Source organism: Barbus barbus (genome assembly GCF_936440315.1).
Source record: "Barbus barbus genome assembly, chromosome: 6".
Lineage (NCBI taxonomy): Eukaryota > Metazoa > Chordata > Actinopteri > Cypriniformes > Cyprinidae > Barbus > Barbus barbus.
The window spans coordinates 30709083-30729823 of NC_136734.1; the positions used below are offsets into that span (position 1 = coordinate 30709083).

A 20741-nucleotide genomic window follows, 5' to 3' on the forward strand; every position below is an offset into this window, starting at 1 on the left:
AACATTATTGGACCTGGCTGCAAACCCACTAATTCAGAGTAAGCAGTAGCAAAAAAAAGCCATCTTAATTCTAAAATGCTATGCAACTACTAGAAAATTAATTCAATCAGTTAATAAATGAAGTAAAATATAATATTATTCCTTTGACATGCTTTCAGAAGATTACCTGTGTAATCTGAGACGATCAGAGGTGTACAGGAGATATTCGGACACATTGCGACCTGTGATGTCCACCAAGATGTCTCCGGTTACTACCTTCATAAGGGGCGGTCGACCCCCAACTCCACTGGGGCAGGAGAAGCCCGTGCCCTGCATGGAGCAGATACAGCGTACCGGCTCTCGGATGGTCAAGGGCAGCGTGGGGGGAGACGTTGCCATCTCTGTGGGAGCACAGCAGGGTGAGAGGAGCCTTATCAAATGAGTGGAAGAATCCATATTACACAGCTTCATGGAAAAAGACAGAGTCGGCACACAGGATTGTTCTAGAAAAATCTACATTATGCAAAGAAATACATTTTTCACTTTTAGCAATAGTCAGCAGATGTGCGGCACAGGAGTTATTTTCAGTTTTTCCTATTATCATATCCAAAGGTGCATAACTTTCAGTATCAATTACTATGTTTCATTCTTTTACATCTGTTAGCAATTTTTTTTTTAGCTTTTTATTGTGGTCATAGTTTTTGTCTTGTGATGAAAATTCATACTAAATTAGAGTTTCATCGAGATGTCATATTCATTCAATTTTACTCACAATTACTAAAATGACGTCTAATTTTTGTCCAGAAACAATTACAATGTATTTCATTTAAAAAATGCTAAATTAAACCAAATATTCAATCCTTTTTATATATTAATGATAGTATTAGGTTTTTTATACTGTTCTTACACTACTGTAAGATGTTACTACTGTAAATACTTTTCGTTCTACTAGGATGTATTAAATTGATTTTTTTTATAATGTTACAAAATATTTCTATTTCAAATAATAATTTTATATTCATCAAAGAATCCAAAAAAAATAAATAAATCTAAGTTCCCACAAAAATGCCAAAAAAACAGTTTTATCTATATTATCTAAAAACTGTTTTAAACATTTATAATACTATGAAATGTTTCTTGAACACGATTTCTGAAGGATCATGTTACACTTGAGACTGGAGTAATGGCTGCTAAAAATTCAGCTTTGCCATCAAAGGAACAAATTACATTTTAAAATTTATTAAAATAATAACAAGAAGTTATAGTGAAAGTGCACCAGTATCTACATTTTGTCAATTTTACAATGTGCTGAGCTTTGATGAAAAAACAAAACAAAAACATGCATATTTAACCATACACCACTCTGTAAACTCTCACCTCGGACAGTCGTGGGAGGAGCGGCAGTGTAGTTCCAAAGGCCATCTTCAAAATGCGCATCTGGGTCATCTGAGGGGGCAGGAGAGGGTGGCGGGGGCACAAAATTTGATAAAGGCACACCCTGTGTGAAGGAATCCAGGCACATAGAGTCAAAGTAGCGGGCTGCCAGGGTTTTGGAGTTGTTGGCATATGGATTCAGGGTTTGGGCCAGTTGGTCCAGAGTGCTGTTGAAGGGAGTTTTCAGTACACACGTCGCACCAACTCCAGAGGGTAGACGCAAGGTGTTAGCAATCCTCTGTGGACTGGCATCTGGAGAAAGTTTACTCCTGGAGCAAAGAAAGGTTGATAGGGATTGAGAGAGACAATGTCTGTGTCTTCATTATAATAAAAAAAAAACCCTGTAGATATTTAAAACAAAATTTCTTGTGGCTGACCTGTACTGAAGCCTGTCTTCATTGGCATAAGGGATGAAGTTTCCACGAGGCTGTGTATAGTTGTGATACTGCGATGGAGACAGCATCAGGGGAGGAAGGTCACCTACAGAGCCAAAGAGAGACCAACAGAACAGTCTTCACTTAGGTTTAATTAAGATCGGCATCATTTTTTGTGCCAGATAAACACTGCTCTGATTAAATTGTATTATCTTCATAATTATATTTTTTAAAATGATATTGGCCCTTAAATTAGTTTAATTGAGATCTAGTGGTTCTTTGGTAGTACCTTGTACTACTAGCAAAGCTTTCATTTGTAAAGTATTTAATTCACTGGATTCTTTACATTTTAATTGATATAAATTATAATTAAATCATTTAAAACTTATGTAGTATACACTACGGTTTAAAGGTTTGGGACTAGTAATATTTTTTAATGTTTTTTGAAAGATGGTTTTATGGTTATCTAGGCTGAATTTTCAGTAGTCATTATTCCAGTTTTCAGTGTCACGTGATCCTTCAGAAATCATTCTAACATGCTGATTTAGTGTTCAAGAAACATTCGTTATTATCAGTGTTGAATATTTTTGAGGAAATCATGATACAAAAGAACAGCATTCATTTAAAACATATAGATCTGTAGTAACATTATAAATGTCTCTCCTGTCAATTTTTGATAAAAATGTATTGACCACAAAATTGTAAACAGTTGTTTATATAACATGATATGTATGCTTACCATGATATGTACCATTATACAGGTCCCTCTTATTTTGGTCAAATATATTGATATAAATTATTTATGCTGTGATACAGTATTTTTTCAACCTACATCCTCTAGAGGAACAGAACATACAAACAATCACAACACAAGGTGCATCATGTCCTTACCAATCTCAGGCACAGATAGAGCTACAGTCATTGCCACACAGATGAAGAAAGCAGGCAGCAGGATCTGTGAGAAAATGCCCTTGGTGTTTCTCTTCGCGCAGTGAAACCTTTTCACTATCAGCCCGTGAAACTGCCGGAGTTTCAGCCACCAGCCCTCAAGCTTTAAGCTGCCCTGGCCCTCGTGTATGGTCGGCTCCGGAGAGGACTCTTCATCTGGAGAACAGAGGGTATATACCATATACACTGAGCGGTAGGTAATCTTTATGGTTACCTACAGGCCATTCAGAGATGCATTTGTCTCAGACAGACTTCCGCTTTGTGTCCAAAGGCGGCAAACAGCACTAGACACAATGTTCTTTCCAAAAGCCTTCAAGATATAACCACAAAAAGAACTGGTTCCTAGTGAGTTCCTTCGCAGTCTACAAACACAACTACCAACTGAGCTATGAAGAAAAGCGTCTAAAATATCAGTGTAAATAAACTGATAAAAATAATGATCAATAATTAGGGCTGTTGTTTAAAAACATTTAATACAAATGATATGCGATATATAATTTCTGTAATTAATGCATTCGTTTTTTTAAAGAAACTATATGATAATGTTTAATCATTTAATCAGAAATGACACAGACCACAATAAAAGGTTGTATAGATAGATAGATAGATAGATAGATAGATAGATAGATAGATAGATAGATAGATAGATAGATAGATAGATAGATAGATAGATAGATAGATAGATAGATAAGAAATTAAATCTACATAATGTGTGTAATTATGTTAATGTGTTTCTAATCATTAGTTCTAATCACTTTTGGATGGTTGGTTTTTTAGAAATCACAATGAAATAGTTACAATGTCAAATTGAATAAATGTGTTAACATAAAATAACATTGATTAAATTAATTGGATTAAATAATAATCATAATAAAACTGTTAATAATTGAATAATTATTAATTTATAATAATAATAATGATTATTATTATAATTCTTTAATCCAATTTACTCACCTCTGAGACTGGTTGAGTCAGGATCCTGGCCATTGTCAAATAATGGGCAGTAGTCTCCATAGAAGTCAGAATAAAGGCCCCCTTCATCCCCTCTCACTGAGCCGAGAGAAGAGCCGGACTGTAGGGATGCTTGGCTTGGACTCAGCCTGGAGCACATCATCAGGTTACTGAGCTCCACCTCTGGCCGGATCACAGCAGCAGCTGGTGCCCCCTCACACTGTGGCCCTCCTAACAGATTAGAAGGCTTCCCAGCTGACGCTCCACCGGGAGAGTCCTTCATATCTGACGGAGAAAAATGAGAGGGAGACATGAAATGTGAACCATAAATAAAATCTCATGGCTTTAGATGCATTGCTTTAATAGATCTGTCTGACCATCTAACCTGCATCGCTGTTCTCCAGTGAAAGATCTTCTTCTGATACTTTCAGAAAGACTTCCTCCAGTGTGGTGTCCATCACACCAAAGCTGGTCAAGGCCAAGCTGTCCAAACTCTGCTCCAGAGCCTGAAGAAAATACACCAAAATATGGGCCCATCAGTGAACGCTTTATATTCAGTTTAATAAAGATTTCAAATTATGTCTTTCCAACGGTCTAAAAATGTTTATGTGTAAGCCTACCTGAAACAGCCTCTCGAAACAGCCTTTCTTGACAGCCTCAGACGGTAGGACATAAGAGAGCTCAGTGTTGGAGTCGGACACCAACAGACAGGAGGCAACATACTGACGGATGAACTGTGTCACTCTGCTCTCTGAACATGGAGATATGGAAGAGGCGGGAGACTGGCTTGACTGATCTGAGAACAAACAGAAACATGATGTTTGGTCATGGCAGATGAAAGAGCAGAAGGAAAACTAAGAGATTTTTCGTCTGCTCTTTTGATAATTTAAAGGAACAAACAATGAAATGAGGAACAGAAGAACCATATAAAAAATATGGAGATAAAACACATATGACAAATAGTAGGTTCACAGAAAAACGAACAGTGTTTTACATTGTAAAACAGACAGAAGTGATAAAAATGTGTATACATTTATAATGCTATTTTAGTATTATTTATATACTATTATTATAGCTTTAATTAGTTTTATATTTTCAGTTTCCATTTTTATTTTAGATACTATTTGATTTTAGTAATTGTGTAATATAATTTGCTTTTGCTTTTTTTTAATATTACTTTTTTTAAGTTAAGTAAATTTATTTGAATTTTATTATTTTTAGTTAATTTTACAGTTTTAGCTTATTTCAGTTGGTTGCCAACAACACTTTTAATTTCCATTTAGTTTTTCATCATCTAATATTTATATTTTATTTCAGCATTATTTCAATAAATTTTTTTGATAGTTTAATAACCCTGATTCATAATTTTTGAAGACATCAGGACATTTTGGTAAATTTACTGATATGAGAGTACTGAGAGAAAAATGGGGAATCAAATAGGGAAATTACGTGAGCTGGACTCAAACTCATAATGCCAACATGCCATCTCAGACATTAATAATTACAATTTTCAAAAATGTGCACGTCCACAAATGAGAAGACACATATCCGCACATATACCTGCAGTGTGTGAGTCACTCTGTTTCTTGACAAGTGTAAGTTTGTAGCCATCTCCATATGTGCTCTTGAGGAACAGGGGGGAACCGCAGCACTTGAGTTTACCATGTGAGATGATGGCAATACGGTCTCCAAGCAAATCAGCCTCATCCATGTGGTGAGTGGAGAGCAGGATAGTGCGACCTGCTCACACACAGATTCTAGTTTTGGACTGATCATATATTTGGAAACTAATGACCGACCCCAAATTTTAAACAGTATTTATGATTAGTAATGATAGGATCACCTTGTTTATATTTAAGGATGAGGTCCCAGATTGCTCGACGGGCATACGGGTCCACTCCTGCCGTGGGTTCATCCAAAATCACTGCCCGGGACCCACCTACAAATGCAATTGCCACAGACAACTTCCTCTTCATCCCCCCAGACAGAGTCTGAACCAGACTGTGACGCTTGTTGGACAATTCGAGATCCTCTATCATCCTGTGAATTCCGACACACAGCCTTTATGAACTCAGAAATGGGTACGATTGAGTAAGTGTTAACAAAATGTGAGTGCGTTAACCCACTTGTCCATCTCCTTCCGGATATCTTCCTCGGCCATGCCCTTCAGACGCGAGTAGAACCACAGATGTTCCTCCACACTGAGCTTGTCGAACAGAACATTGTGCTGGGGACACATGCCCAAATTCTGCCTGATGCGCTCCATCTCTGTGCGAATGTCATGGCCATATATGGTGGCAGAGCCAGAGGTGGGTGGAAACAATCCTGTGAGTATGGACCTACAAGAGATTCATTGGATACTAAATACATTTTCTGAAAAACACATCGGTTTCATACATCATCCAACCTTCAGGTCATAGAGTGCTATTGTGAGAATAAATAAGCACAGCATGGGTCTAGAACCACCCTGATACTCTACGAAACACAATATCCTAACACTCACATAGTGGTGGTCTTGCCAGCCCCATTGTGTCCCAAGAAGGAGACAACCTGATTCTCATGCAGGTTTAGGCTCAGCTTGTTTAGAGCCAGTTTTCTGCCCGTCTTGTAGACTTTGGTTAGTTTGTCTATGCACACCACCAGCGGCAAGTGACTGGGTTCTTCTTCAATTCCACGAGTTTCCTCTGAGCAACAAACAATCATAAATTTAGTAACATGCCTAAAATGATCTCAATAAGTTACATTATTCTTAAGCAAAACATTCTAACTTCAACAAAGATTGTAAGCTGATAATATGATGGAGGGATAGAGGGAGGGTTGGAGGGATGGATGGATGGATGGCGGGAGGGATGGATTGATAGATGGAGGGATGTGATGGAGGGACAGATTGATGGATGGAAGGAAGTGTACCTGAGCGTCTGTGTTCCATAGCACAAGCCTGGTCCTCCTCCATCACGCTTAGCCTGGTGCCGCCACCCCACGGCCAATCCCACGTCTCTATGCGGCCACTTCCTAACCAATAGGATTTCTGCAAGGGAAAATACCATGGCCGGGGCAGTCCATACATCCCTGGAGGAGAACATTACAGAAAACAAAACCAAGTTTGATACTGAATAACAAGAACATGGGCAGTGTTTGCACTGCACATTAATGACATCACTGCAGCTTACCTGGATGCACAGCCTCTATATACCAGGTCAACACACCATATACAATGGCATCAATGGTGAGCATAACCATGGACAGCAGAAGGTTAAAGTCATCACCCTCTACAGGTGACTGGTTGAGAGTACGCCACTGGATTCCAACCCCAGCAACTTCATACAGGGCAAAGTACTTAGATCCCAGACCGAATGCTGTGGTAGACATTAAAGACTGCAGAAAGAGAACCACTTGTTTACCGAAGATCAATAGACTATCAAAATGGAACATGAAAGGGATTCATGGGAAGCCTTCATACCGCTATGCACTTCTCAAAGGCAGTGATTTTGTCGTGAGCCACCTCTTCTCTTATGGCCACATACATATACGGCACATAACTCAGGAAGTAGATGATTCCTCCACATGCTGAAGCCAGTTTGGCTTTGGAGTACAACACCGACACAAGGAAACTTCCCAAAAAGGAAATGGAGAGAACTTTCACATAACATCAACAACTTTTGACTACTGTTCTTCATTGAAAAGCAATGTAAATAGAATGAAACAGCAAGTAAACATCAGAATATGGCTCCAGTACCAGAACATGATGGTGGCAACGGCATAGATTGTGAGGAAGAGCCAGATGATAAAGGGATCGCTGTGGAAGAGGACTTTGCCGTATTTCAGTATGGCAGTGAGGGCCGTCACTGAGATCGAAAGCTGCACGAATCCTGTGATGAACCAGGCCACCCAGTGCACTGCATTATTCAAGCCCATCATCTTCATCACCTGTGGAAAAACACCTTGCATCAACCATGGCACCAGTCTTGAACTCTCTCAGAAGTTTGTTAGTGACACCAGTTTGTTTTAAAAAAAAGTTCAGTCTATTCTCTCACCTCTTTCAGTCTTTGCTCCTTCTCTGCTACAATGTGCTGGATCATCATGGCTACAGAGTAGACCCAGGATATGACCATACACAGAGGCATCATGTGCTCGATAACAAACAGAAAACTGCAAGAGGAAAAACCTGTTACAACTCTTCACCTCCACAAGTTGATACATTACTAGTTGTGATCCCTAAAATGCAAGCACTTGTACAGTACTCCACCAGTGCATCTCTAGTATTAACTTAGAAAATTGAAATTTTATACATCATGAAAGTATTATATTGATCATAAGTAACACTAAAGACATTTATAAATGTCAGAAAACATTGCTGGGCAGGGTTTCTTTTTTAGGATTCTAGCAGTTTGACAGTCACGGATCATGGTTTTTCCCTGACTGTGACTTTATATTTCTAAATGATAGTGATACTGAAGACTCCTGCTGAAAATTCAGCTTTGCCACCACAAGAATAAATTGCTTTTAAAATTATATCATTTTAAATTGTAATAATATTTCATAATATTACTATAATGCTTATCAGATTATTGCAGTTTTTTAGTGAGCATAAAAGACTTCTTTCAAAAACATTACAAAAACCCAGTTTAAGTAAAAAGTATTGTTTTACTAAATAATGGCAACCTAAACCTACAACCTTGAGGCAGCATCAGGCAGTATTACTGAGATACCTAGAATACCTTTCTTGAGGATACCTTTGCTTGCAGTGGTTAGGATTCTCTTCAACTGCTTTTTTTTCTCCACAGTAAGATGTCTCCAAATGCGCAAATGATACAAAAGGTCATAAAACCTAAGATGTTTACACTTTATGACTTTCTAAATTGGCTCTCCTTTAACAGCAGTAACACACATTAAGTTTTTCCCCCCCAAAAATATACCCACATCTGTTTGATCTTAAAGGTTTTAAGTAGATCAGAAGCATCACAGCATAAAGTAAACTGCCCTAAGATGATTCTGTGATTGTCCTCTTTCCCCTGAAGGAGACTGACTAATGCTGTGTCATCTGCAAATTTAATGCAGAGTGGAAGTGGAGCGGGGACCTTGCGTGATTTTGCCTGGAGTGAGGGATGTTTTTTTTTTCTTAATATTAACATCTGTGTTCTTTCTGGCTTTGAGAACATTCAGATCCCACTCTATAGTATGTATAACACACATTAACACAATACAACTGAACATCTGCGATTCACCATGTCTTAAACACAGCATTTTAGACTATGTATATACAAGATATACAACTAAGGTAAAGACCAAGCTCACTCGTCTCTAGTGTAGCATGGATAGGGAAACATCTGCACGTAGTTTCCAGGCTCAACAACATCATGGCCCACAAACGTGTTGATGATTGCCCGCTCAATCATATCTAAGAGGAAGAAACATGGAAAATGTCAACACAGCATCAAGTAGACAAGCTGAAGCTGAATTTACACACTGCAGCTTTACGCTGAGGGAAAGCTTTGATCCTCTTGGCTTTTCTGAGCTCTTAAATAAGTGCTTCCAGAAATGCCAAAGCAGCACTTTACTGACTGGTGCACCAAGCTTTAAATAACCAGGTACACATTTTACCAGAAGAACTTTCATTTAAAATAAAACATCAAATTCATTCCACTTTTCCCATGCCAATTCAGTACTCTGTGGATGTTGTTTCGGAGTGAGCGATTTATTGCTTTGTCAACAGCTTAGTAAAGAATTTTGCACAAATGGCAGAACTAACACTCATGAGTTTAGATTACCACTCTGTAGATGAAAGCAAGATCTTTCACTGCCAATAAGATCAAAACTTTAAAGTGCTCACAGCTAAAGTAATTTACAGTAAATGCAAAACAATATCTGGTTTTGGATTTCCTATGTAAAATTGTATTATAGGTGAAAGGACAAAGTCTTGCTAAGTCTTCTTATCATACCTTGGATCCACACAAAGCCATAAAGGAAGTAGAATTTGCCACCCGTGTTCGGCCCAGGGCGCCAATAAGCTCGACGGATTTCATTTGTTTTCTCTGTGAAGCTGGAGTTCTGTCGAATCTTGTACATAACATGGGGTGGCAGAGATCCATCTTTGTTGGTCTGGAAAATCACACCTAGAGAGGATGCACAGATTAAACATATGGCTACTGGCTACATTTAACAAGGTATGACTAAGGGCTAAATGAATCATGCAAATGTAATTTTAATGGGGAATGGATGGGTCAGTGTCTCAAACCTTGTTAAGAAATAGCTGAGTCATATTACACTACAAAATCATATGAAAAAACTAGCATTTACATAAAAAATTAAGCCTGCATTGCATTTTGATATTATCTTCGGGACAATTTTATATCTCTAAATTCTCATCACAATAAATGCAATAAAAGTGATCGCTCACTTGCAAAGACTGAGACATTGTCCTGGTAGGCCTGGTTCAGTGTGTAATTGACAATGCTCTCTTCATCAGGGAAGCCTTTGAAGATATCCACACTGACCTGAGGCATTCAGAACAGATTTAGTTTTAGAATAAAAAAATGTGTTGAAAAAAGTCAGAATTATATTTATTTATTATTCATTTATTAATATTAATTTATTATTTCTATCAAAATGAACAATGCAATCAAATAAAAAAGGAAATAGTTGTATTCATGTTAATATTATTCAATCTCAAAACAGACAACACAAGGTTTTTTTTTACAATAGCTATATAAGATCGGACAAGTTAAATCAAATTCTTCTCCAGACCTTTGACATGAAGTTTGTCCAACCACAGGCAGCATTATCAATGGTGTGCAGCTGCTCCAGTAGAGTGGTTGTGTTTGGCAGGGTGAAGTTCTCCTCCAGCAGACTGTTCATCAGCTCACTGTCTGAGACGTTCAACAGTTCATGGTGCTTCTTCAGGTCTGCAATGAACTACGACATAAAGACAACAAAAGACATCAAGCACATGGACAACACAAAGTGCTATTTAAACTAAAAATTCTTAAATTAGCGACTGAAAGACAAAATGTTACCTGCTGCAGCCACATCAGGTGATTGTGCAATTTACCCTCCTCTAGGAAGGTCCTTAATTCAGCTGAGATGTTGAGCCACACACGGGCATAATGAGTCACGTTCCCCACAAAAGCAAATGTTTCATTGGCCTAAAGAGAGAAAAAAACAAATCTGATCAAAAATTTTACAGCTATTCAAATAATTGTCTATTAATTGGGTACAACCGAAATTAAATGAAAGAATGACCAGCAGGAAGTTTAAAAAAAAAAGTCATTTGGATTCAGGAGTAATCAATTTGCAATTTTGCTCACTGTAAGACTTTTTCAGCCTTGAAACACCTTAGAGTCTGGACTTGCCTTTTGTATGACCTTGTCCACTTCCGAGCCAATGGGAGAGTAGAGGATTTTGGGATTTGTAGTCATGAGATGGACAAGTAATCCCAAGTTCCTTTGTTCTTTGCTGGTAAAGCCCAGGGAACTCATATTGCCCTGTTTCAGAGCTTCTGGCTCAATAATCCTGATAAAACAATAAAGATTATTGTAAAAAAGTAATTTCACATTCAGAAAGGTAACACACCGTGACACTCATATACACACCTGTTATTCCCACAAAGAATGGGCTGAAGACCTGCCCACAGTTGAACAAATGCAGAAAACTGTGATCTAGGGTTTTCAGCCTCTGCCTTATTTCCTGCAGTTCCCTCTCCTTCCTCCACAGGGCTGTCTGTTGTGTTGGGACCCCATGTTGTTGTGTTGGAGCTCCAAGAGGTGTTGTTGGCTATAGGAGGAGGCTGGTGGCCTGTACAGGCCCCTTTAGGGAGCAGTCTAGCCAGACCTGACAGCAAATCCACATCCCTCAAGAGCCGTTCTACATCCGCCAGGTTCTTCAGCAGAGCGCCGAGATGGGATTGATCCAAGAGACCGGATAAGTTGGACTGCTCCAGACGCAACTGGGGAAGGAGGACAGGACCGAGTGACATACAGAGAAAGGAAAGAGGAGTAATGCTTAATCCTAAGTAATATGTACAGTATCAGTGTTTCTTCAACTAATGGCCACTTTTTGACTTATACACTTTCTTAAACACTCTTTTTATACTCTCAATAGTTTAATTTGTCCACTAATGTCCAACTATATGGGACAAGTCTTTTTTCTCTGAAAGTAATGAAAATTCCTTCCACAGTGTAATTTACAGCACATCTAAAATTCTATATTGTGTTTAATAGCACTCTCTGCCCTTTTTATTCAATTACGGTGATGGAAATTACATTTTTAGCAATAATGAATGGAATAAAATGACAGATTCCTGTGTATCTCTAAAACTAGTTTCACAGTTAGCTTTTATATATCCCTAAATCACAAAATAAATACACAAATAAATGGCAAAATTATTCGATATGGTCCATTAGAACTGGGACTGTTACTGATAAATAACACACAAAAATATTAATGTGTTTAATTTCTTTATGTATATGTATACACTGCCCTCCAAAAGTTTGGAAACGCTCTAGAAAAGTGGGGTTTTGGACAATATTGACATGAATCCTTTGTAATTTGTGATAATTTTGCACTGATAAGGGACAACACAAACTACAAAAACATATTTTATTACATAAACAGTTTATACATATCAAAATATCCACCATTAGCAGCTATTACAGCTCTGCATAATCTGGGCATCCGAGCTGTCAGTTTATTCAAACATTGACTTTGAATTGGTAATCAATTGTTGAAGCTATAGTATTAAGGTGTGCTGACCCAAAAATCTTTTAAAAACCTGTTTAAACCAGTAACCAGGCATCACAGCTGGCAAAGGGGCATGTCTGACTTTGACATGTATATATTTCCATTATTATGTTGTATTGCTGATCTTCAATGATAATGTCAAGTTACTTTAATGTATTTGCACCAAAAAATGATAAGGATTTATGCTGATATCGTCCAAAACCACACTTTGCCAGGGGTGTTTCCAAACTTTTGGAGGGCAGTGTATGTATGCATGTATAGGTTATTTTTTAATAAGAATGAACCCCTGGAACATTAAATGTAAATACAAAATTGTGTCTGTTTAAGATGTGCCGTTCTTGCATGTACCTGATCAAACACTCTCTGTGTATCGATCTGATCTCTCAATTCTTCACTTAACTTCCCGAACAACTCCGCCCTCTGTTCCGCCCTTCCACCACAAACAGTCATTCGATAGGCCTGCAAAACTGCCTGTTGTTTCTCAGGGACCAATAGGATTTTGCTTATCTCACTGTTCCCTCCTTCCCCACAAGTGAGGGTTTCAAGCACTGCACCAGTCAACAGAATCCCCTAAAAAATAGAAATAAGTGTGAAAAATAAGTTTTGTGAGGTGTTGTTATTAAACTGAAGAGTATGATTTCTGCAGACCAAATAAAAAAAAAAAAAAAACTATTTAACATTTAAAAGAGTGGAGTTAAAAGGTGGAGTTGCAGACCAACCTCCATCTCACGCAATGCTTGAGGATCAAATTTTTGGCCTCCTCCACCTCCAGCAATCCCAAGTGCCTGGGACAGGACTTTGAGCAGAGCTTGACGGTGAGCAGCTTTGGTTGGGTCTCTCAATGCCTTCTGAATGAGACCCCCCTCCAAACTACGCCAGCCTCCAAGTAACTGCTTCTGAGCATGAACGAGAAGAGAGACTGAAACATTGTGATTGTTTTGTAATTGCAAGGTTATAAGCAATTGCATGCCCTAATTAGAAAGCCCTTCACAGCAAATGACTAACTACTACTACCTATAAATATAGCAGGAGCGTTTTGTCCCTGTTTTGAGTAGGCGATGTCTATGCAAAACAAATCGGCACTAGAAAATGATAAATAGTCTAAATTTACTTTTTTTAATTAAAATGCTTAAACTTGACGAGACTGGTGTGACATTAACGTGCAAACATCATTTCAATTGGCCCAGCAGCATGAAATGTAACCGGAACTTAAGAATTAATGAAAATATGAACACACCCAACCAAAAAAAAAAAAAAAAAACCATGTGGGAAGGGACTTTGCCTCCTCATTTCAGTAGTCTGCTACATGGCGCTGATGCATAGTGAGATCACACCTAACTCTCTACTGAATCCAAATCAAAGTATGGTATCGGTTTCAAAACTAATTTTTATGCCTGTTAAAATGAATAGAATGCATATTACTATATTTCATATTTTCCATCTATTAAGCATTCTAACAATCTGATATCTTACCCTCACAACCTCTCTCCAAAAGCCTTAACCCAAAGAAATGCCAACAAATCAGCAAACACACAGCAAATGCTAAAGAAAAAAAAATGTGATGCCTGCTTCCCTGACTCTTTATTGCTCTTTACAATCTCGAGGGCTAGGCCACAGACAGGTGATTTCTCAGGACTGTGTGATATCTGTCAAGTAGTAGGTACATTATATGTGTGGGATTAAAAAAAATAGCTTACAGCAGCTCAACAAGTATGAAATATGAATGAGAAAGGCACTGCAGCAGCACTGGTAATGCATTAAGTCTGTAAAATATGGGACAACTATTGTATCATTTAATTATTGCAGACTTGCATTACTGTAAGTTTAGTGTTTGCAGTTCTTGTGCATTTTAATGAAGTCTAAGAAATATAGAGTCAGTGTTATTTTTAAACCAAATTTTTATATTTATTCAATTAGAAGCTGCTGTTATACAAAAATGCTTTGAGACATAAAAATAAAAGAGAATTTTATTTTTGCAAAGATAAAAAAGTGTGTAAGAAAAATGCATTGCTCCATAAATGCACCTTTATAGAATGCATTTTATTTATGAATATGCAATCCGTTATAAGTGTCAACCACACAAAAACTGCAAAATATAATAATTACAATTAAAAAATTTGGGTGTGGTCATACAGTAAAACAGTAGTTTTACTATATTTTCTATGTTAATGTACTTAAAAATGTTAATTATTCCAGTGATGCTAAAGCAGAATTTCAAGCACCATTACTCCCGTCTTCAGTGCCACATGATTCTTCAGAAATCATTCTAATATGCTTGCTTGCTTGCTTGCTGCTCAAGAAAAATATATTTGTTCAAAACAGTTGTTCTCTATTTTCACGACTCTTTGATGAACAGAATGAAATTTGTTTATTTGAAATGGATTTTTTGTAACAATGTAACAGTTTCAATGGTGATTTAATTCATAATTTCTAAATAAAAGTATTTTTTTCTTTTAAAGTAAAAATGACTGACCCTAAAATTTTGAACAGAAGTGTATATACACACGCACAAGAAAATGTGTGTTTCCGTCATTCTGTACCTCAAGCTGCACAAGCTTCTCTCCAGGACTGTGGGGTTCACGCTGTCCTTCATCTTTTTCTCCTACTTTTGATCTCACTTTAGGATACGTCCCAAAGATGAGATTATACACCTGAAGAGCGCACACACACACACACACACACAAGCTCAGATTTAGAAACTCCTATCTCACACACATACTTTAAATAGCCAGAGTAGAGAAGAAACGAAACTCCCTGAGGAAAATTAAGATTTCATTCGGAAACTCACAAGAGCATATCTCAACACTTACATCGACCACAGCACGTTAACCCGACACATTAAAGCACGTTACGCTGGAGCTCCTCTGCCCTAAAGCATCAGATTCTATCGCACGTCCTCGCTCTCTGTTGTCATGGAGCAGAATTGTTAATGGTGCTCTAAACCCGAGCTGAGACTCCAAAGAGGATGAAAGAGGAAGAAGGCTCAGAGGAGCATGACGCTGAGTCATGATTTGGACTTCAAAAGCACTGCTGTCTGACCTGGGTTGGAGGAAAAAGGAAGTTGAGGTGAGAAGACAGACCTCTTTCAGGTTGATGGGGGAGGAGAGCAGCAGGCTGGCGGTATCGTTTGGCAGGGAAAGGTTTCTGATCAAGAACTGCTGGAACATCGACTGGTTCCTGAGGACACTTCCCACAGTAAAACCTGAAGCAGAGACATGCACAAAGTTTTCATCAAAGAAAATTGTATTTGCTGCAGTTGACGTATATTTACACTACCGTTTAAACATTTGAGGTCAGTAATTAATACTGAAAGAAATTCATACTTGTATTCAGCAAGGGTGCAATAAATAATTACAAGTGACAGTAAAGAATTTACACTGTCATGTTCTTTCAAAAGCTTAAACATGATCAACCTCAAATTTTGAATGGCAATGTAGATGCTCAATACAATTTATGGAAGTACAGTGTAAAACAATTAATGTGATATTTAAAAAAAAAAAAAAAAAAAATCACATCAGTTTCCTCTTTCACATTCATACAGTATGAATAAAGGTGCACAGAGAACAAAGTCCAGTATGACTGTGACTTTACTATCTGTTTACTTTATTATGGTACCTGGAAGAAATCAGTCCAATAGCACTGAAAATGCCAGATGTCTGCCGCTTTGGGTACGTTTGTTTAAAATGTTCTGCTGTATGGTTGTTTTCAGTGTGGTCTATGACTCCCTTCAATACATGGTTAATAAAATCATCATACAAATGCTTACTGTATGATTATATACAAGGTAAGTTTTTAATGCCAAAAGTATACATAGTGTTTAACAGAATATACACTATCTACAGTTGAGCCACATGAAAACATGCATTTGAAACTGCATCTGAAATTTGTGTTTGAAATGTAATAACAATGTGATATGAACACAAAATCCAGCAGAAACAGTATTACTATTTTACTAAAACAGTCATTTGCTTCTAATTTCTAATTTGCATGTATGGTTATGATCAAGGTTGGTATATGTATGCATGTGTTTTCTGACCATGGCTGGTGTTGTAGTGGCTCTCTAGAGGGCCTTGTGCTGAGCTCAGACTTTCAAGGTGCTGCTGCAGTGACTCCAGCTCCTCTCCCAGACTGGGTCTGTCTGATGTAAACAAGTGATTCTGCTCCACGACTTCACTGATCCTTTCTAACAACTGAGTCACACTGAGAAACAGGAGAAAAAGAAAGGTCAAAGAAATGAAATAAAAAGAAAAGAAGAACAAGAAGAGCAGAATAAAAAGAGAAAGGCAAATCGTATAAGCGGAGTAACCAAGTGAAGAAAAAAACCAAAAGCTTAGACCAGTGTGGTCCAGACTGGCCGATACTGTTTAGAGAATTAAGTTATAGATAAAGTATTTTACCTCACAAACCTATGTTTATATCTCACACCAAAATTAATACATTTTTAGTTATATTTTTAAAATTTAATTCTAGAGCAAAACACCAAAGTCCAGAAAAAGAATCATATCAAGATTTAGATGTTGGCATAATACTGTATCACCAGGTCCTTGCAGAGTTATTTTAGGATTACTTGTGTAATATTACAGTTAGGGCCGGGACTTTAACGCGTTAATTTAGATTAATTAATTACACAAAAATAACGCGTTAAATTTTTTTAACGCATTTTAATCGCACTTATTTTTGCACCGCGGAACGTTTCTCACTGGATGAGTTTCGGCGGACCGATTATACTGGAGCACCTACTAGCGTTCAGACAAAAGACGCAAAGAACGGACTTGCGTTCTCGTGGAGACCGGTCTTGCCTATGAGGCGCCGGGCTTGACAAAAGTCAAGCGAACACGGGGAGAGTGCGCGAGAGAGAGCTTCCTTGGAAGAACGAACTCGGAAGGACGCGAGAACACAGAACGCACACTTATGAGAACTGAGATGTACTGCGTTCCTGCTTAACTGACCGCATAATCTCAGCATAAGAAACGGCCAATGAGCAATCAATATTACAAAATGTCATAACTTATTAAAACATTTCATACTATTATAGATATTACTTTCATATAATTGTATTGTTTTATTTTACAGCGTTATATGTTTTACTGTTAAGATTAATTTTAATATGCCAATAAAAATGCAGACTTTCTCCGGGTCTTATAACTTTATTAAAATTAACCAAAACAAAACGATAAATGTTTACTTTCAACTTGAAGAGCCGTTAAGTATTTGTGAGAGCGACTTTAAAGCTTACAGGCTTCCGTACACCGGCCACCCACAGCGTTTTCTGGGATTTCTAACGGCTCGATTCTCTCAAGTCTGCACTCGATGCATCCTCAGTTTCAAGAACATATCCGGGCACTTTCATGCATCCTCTGTACTTGCGTTCTTGAGAATTGGAACTGAACTTCGACGGTTAATGATGACGTAGAACGAGAACACAAGGACGCAAGATCGCTGAAGAACGCATATTGAGAAACAGCCAAAAACAAACCACAGTGAACATGGACAAAGAAGCTGATGAGACCGCTTTGGTTGGCCCTGTGGATGGGAAATTTAAAAATCCATATAAAAAAACTTACTTCTCACTGTTCTCAGGTCAAATATTTATATGCGATTAAAATGCGATTAATTTCGATTAATTAATTACAAAGCCTCTAATTAATTAGATTAATTTTTTTAATCGAGTCCCGGCCCTAATTACAGTATATTCATATTTTGAATTAGCTTTTTTACATTTTAAGTTTTCATTTTAATTTTAGCTTACATTTTAGTCATTTTGTAATTTTTTTGGTAATTTTTTATATATTCCTATTTACGGTGAATTCATTATTTCAGTTTTAGTTTAATTCATTTTATAACATTTTATTTCAGTTAGTTGCTAAGGCAACATTTCCATTTTTTTCTGTTTGGGTTTTTTATAGTAGAATTTTTTATAATTTTATAACTAATACATACAGTTTACACAGCAATGCTATATATGTATGTATGTATATATATATATATATATATATATATATATATATATATGTGTGTGTGTGTGTGTGTGTATTTCAATGAAATCTATTTTTAAGAGATTTAGTTTTAATAACACAGGGTCTTTTGAGATGCATTAATACTGATTAATAATATCACTGTTGATCAATGATTTTTCTAAGTCGTAAATAAAACAAAGATTATTGGAGCATGTTTTATAATTAAATACTATTTCATGGTTAATTCTATGTGTTACTTGCTGTTTCTTTGAAATTTACTGTGAAATTACTAGAAATTTCTGAATTCTGCACCATTTTTTCCAGTGTAGTTTTGTGTTGGTCTGGCTGATGGATGAGAATAGCCATGCTCTTTACCAGCAAAAGTGAAAAACAACTCTAGTAAAACTGATCAAGGAGGCAGTCTGGCTACTTAAGCTACTGTAGCGCACTCCTAAACCCAAGAAATGCTGCTGACCAGTCATGCTGAGGTCATTAGTTATGTAGTTTTATCACTACAATCCATCAACCGATCAAATCACATCTAAACACAAAGACAAGATCCATTGCACAATCTAACAGCTCGTAAGATCACTATTACAGGTGGTGATGGTGACTGCTGTTCACACCATATAATGAGAACTGAATCCATTAGAGCCCATCTTAGTCTTCGAGAGAGGAAAAATCAGAAACAGAGCGTAGGTGGACTCACGTGGAGTTTTTATACTGCAGGAAGCCAAACTCATCCCGCTGACCATCCGGACACAAAGACTGCATGATGGGAATGATGCCCGCCGAGGTGAGAGGGGCCGCGCTGTAGAAGGCTGGACAGAACCGGGGAAAAACAGACCACCAGGGTGGCGGGACGGAGAGGATGGAGGTGACAGAAAAGTGAAATCCAGTATTGCAATGAGGTTTAAATGGTTTTGACGAAGGTGCAGGTGTTTTCAGATGTAGAGGAGAGGAACATAAAACAGAGCAGTGTACGGATGGAGATAAATATTTATGGCCGGGAATATGAGTGAGTGAGTGAAAGAATGAGCGGGATCATAGGATGCAGGATAATAGAACAAACAAAGGGAATGATATTTTCCAAGGTCCACGGATCAAAGATTTGGGGAGAGATTAAAAGACAGGGAGAGAAAAAGAAGCAGCCATCACATATCAGAGAGCAAACACAGAGTCAGAGAGGGTTTCAGATGTCAGATCGCTTCGATTAACTCCAAGTGACCTTCAAATTATTCACTTCACAACGCACGCAGAGGTTGACCGGACAAGCTGTCACTGAAGCAGAGAGAAACTAGCATCGCTGCGTAGCACGGCTCTTCTACACCCACATGCTGCCAGTCACGTCTTATAGAACACAGGAGTGGACAGATGTGTTTAGATGACTCACTTCCCCACTGCAACCTGCTCCTCTACACACTTGATATGGAGTCAAATATCAGGGCTGGGTAAATCATCATATTTGTCTCTCAAAGGCCACAAACATTATAGGAGTGACAACCATGGATCAGGAGTTGCTGCCTTCAAGACCTCCTGGGAATTTCCAAGTTCAGAAATAGTAATTTTGCCATGAAGTGAGTGATTCTGGTGAAAATAAAATGCAGGCTGGCAATTTTATAACAAAAGGGAGGTAGGTTTTTAGCACTAGATAAACAAAATAGCAAAGTGCAAAAGCTGCACATCAATTTTTTTTCAAGTAAATATTCAAGTGTTTTCAAGTAAGCTTAATATATTATATTTAATATACTAATTTTTATATATATATATACAGGACCTAAATCTAACTTTTTGCCACACCTGCCTTTAAATGCAAGATATTTAAAGTATACCTAAAGAATAGTTCTACTATAGACCATTTCAACGGATATTCGGCGGTATAAGTGACGTCTTTGTTCCTCGGACGTTTCCGCTTAGCGTTTGATCGCATTTAAAACAATAGGGGCAGGCGATTCCTGCACAGTGGGATTGCGATTAATTTATTTAATCCTGCTGTTTAAAATGTCGAAATTAAAATTAGATCCTTGTTGCTCGGGGGCTGGGTGATCCCTCTGGGCTCGAACTAACATTAATTTATAAATAATGGGAAATTAAAGGGTTAGATGTCTGAGAAACGTGCCTGGATTGCAGCAGTGAAGAGAAGCAGAATAGACACTAGCAGTTCACAGCGCACATTTCTATTCAGGTAAGGAAAAGTTTTTTCCATTTAATTCTTTGTATTTATTTACGTTAACTCTTCAAGTATTTTTTATGTTTTTGAATGAAGTCTCTTATGCTCATCAAACATCCATTTATTTGATCAAAAATACAGACAAAATATAATAAATTTTTTTGTTTTAATATTCTTTATATTTATTTCTGT

The 20741-nt window shown here is 37.5% G+C and overlaps 1 protein-coding gene across 1 annotated transcript in view; it reads right to left on the bottom strand.

Moving 5' to 3' along the window:
* LOC306871548 (ATP-binding cassette sub-family A member 2-like) overlaps nucleotides 1-19298 on the bottom strand; it is a 33632-nt gene extending 14334 nt beyond the window's left edge. The window contains exons 1-29 of the mRNA XM_079419568.1: nucleotides 19089-19298; nucleotides 16459-16622; nucleotides 15503-15624; nucleotides 14963-15073; nucleotides 13142-13318; nucleotides 12771-12992; nucleotides 11276-11628; nucleotides 11036-11195; nucleotides 10700-10828; nucleotides 10431-10598; nucleotides 10084-10180; nucleotides 9626-9799; nucleotides 8982-9084; nucleotides 7721-7835; nucleotides 7423-7613; nucleotides 7147-7297; nucleotides 6857-7061; nucleotides 6597-6755; nucleotides 6190-6370; nucleotides 5813-6025; nucleotides 5530-5726; nucleotides 5247-5426; nucleotides 4307-4482; nucleotides 4072-4192; nucleotides 3690-3971; nucleotides 2679-2891; nucleotides 1791-1893; nucleotides 1357-1682; nucleotides 167-380 (exon numbers count right to left, since the gene is read on the bottom strand). Coding sequence (XP_079275694.1) covers nucleotides 167-380; nucleotides 1357-1682; nucleotides 1791-1893; nucleotides 2679-2891; nucleotides 3690-3971; nucleotides 4072-4192; nucleotides 4307-4482; nucleotides 5247-5426; nucleotides 5530-5726; nucleotides 5813-6025; nucleotides 6190-6370; nucleotides 6597-6755; nucleotides 6857-7061; nucleotides 7147-7297; nucleotides 7423-7613; nucleotides 7721-7835; nucleotides 8982-9084; nucleotides 9626-9799; nucleotides 10084-10180; nucleotides 10431-10598; nucleotides 10700-10828; nucleotides 11036-11195; nucleotides 11276-11628; nucleotides 12771-12992; nucleotides 13142-13318; nucleotides 14963-15073; nucleotides 15503-15624; nucleotides 16459-16622; nucleotides 19089-19153 — 5072 coding nt within the window. The 5' untranslated portion in view covers nucleotides 19154-19298. The remainder of the gene's footprint in view (nucleotides 1-166; nucleotides 381-1356; nucleotides 1683-1790; nucleotides 1894-2678; nucleotides 2892-3689; nucleotides 3972-4071; nucleotides 4193-4306; nucleotides 4483-5246; nucleotides 5427-5529; nucleotides 5727-5812; nucleotides 6026-6189; nucleotides 6371-6596; nucleotides 6756-6856; nucleotides 7062-7146; nucleotides 7298-7422; nucleotides 7614-7720; nucleotides 7836-8981; nucleotides 9085-9625; nucleotides 9800-10083; nucleotides 10181-10430; nucleotides 10599-10699; nucleotides 10829-11035; nucleotides 11196-11275; nucleotides 11629-12770; nucleotides 12993-13141; nucleotides 13319-14962; nucleotides 15074-15502; nucleotides 15625-16458; nucleotides 16623-19088) is intronic.
* Between the last annotated feature and the right edge of the window lie 1443 nt (nucleotides 19299-20741).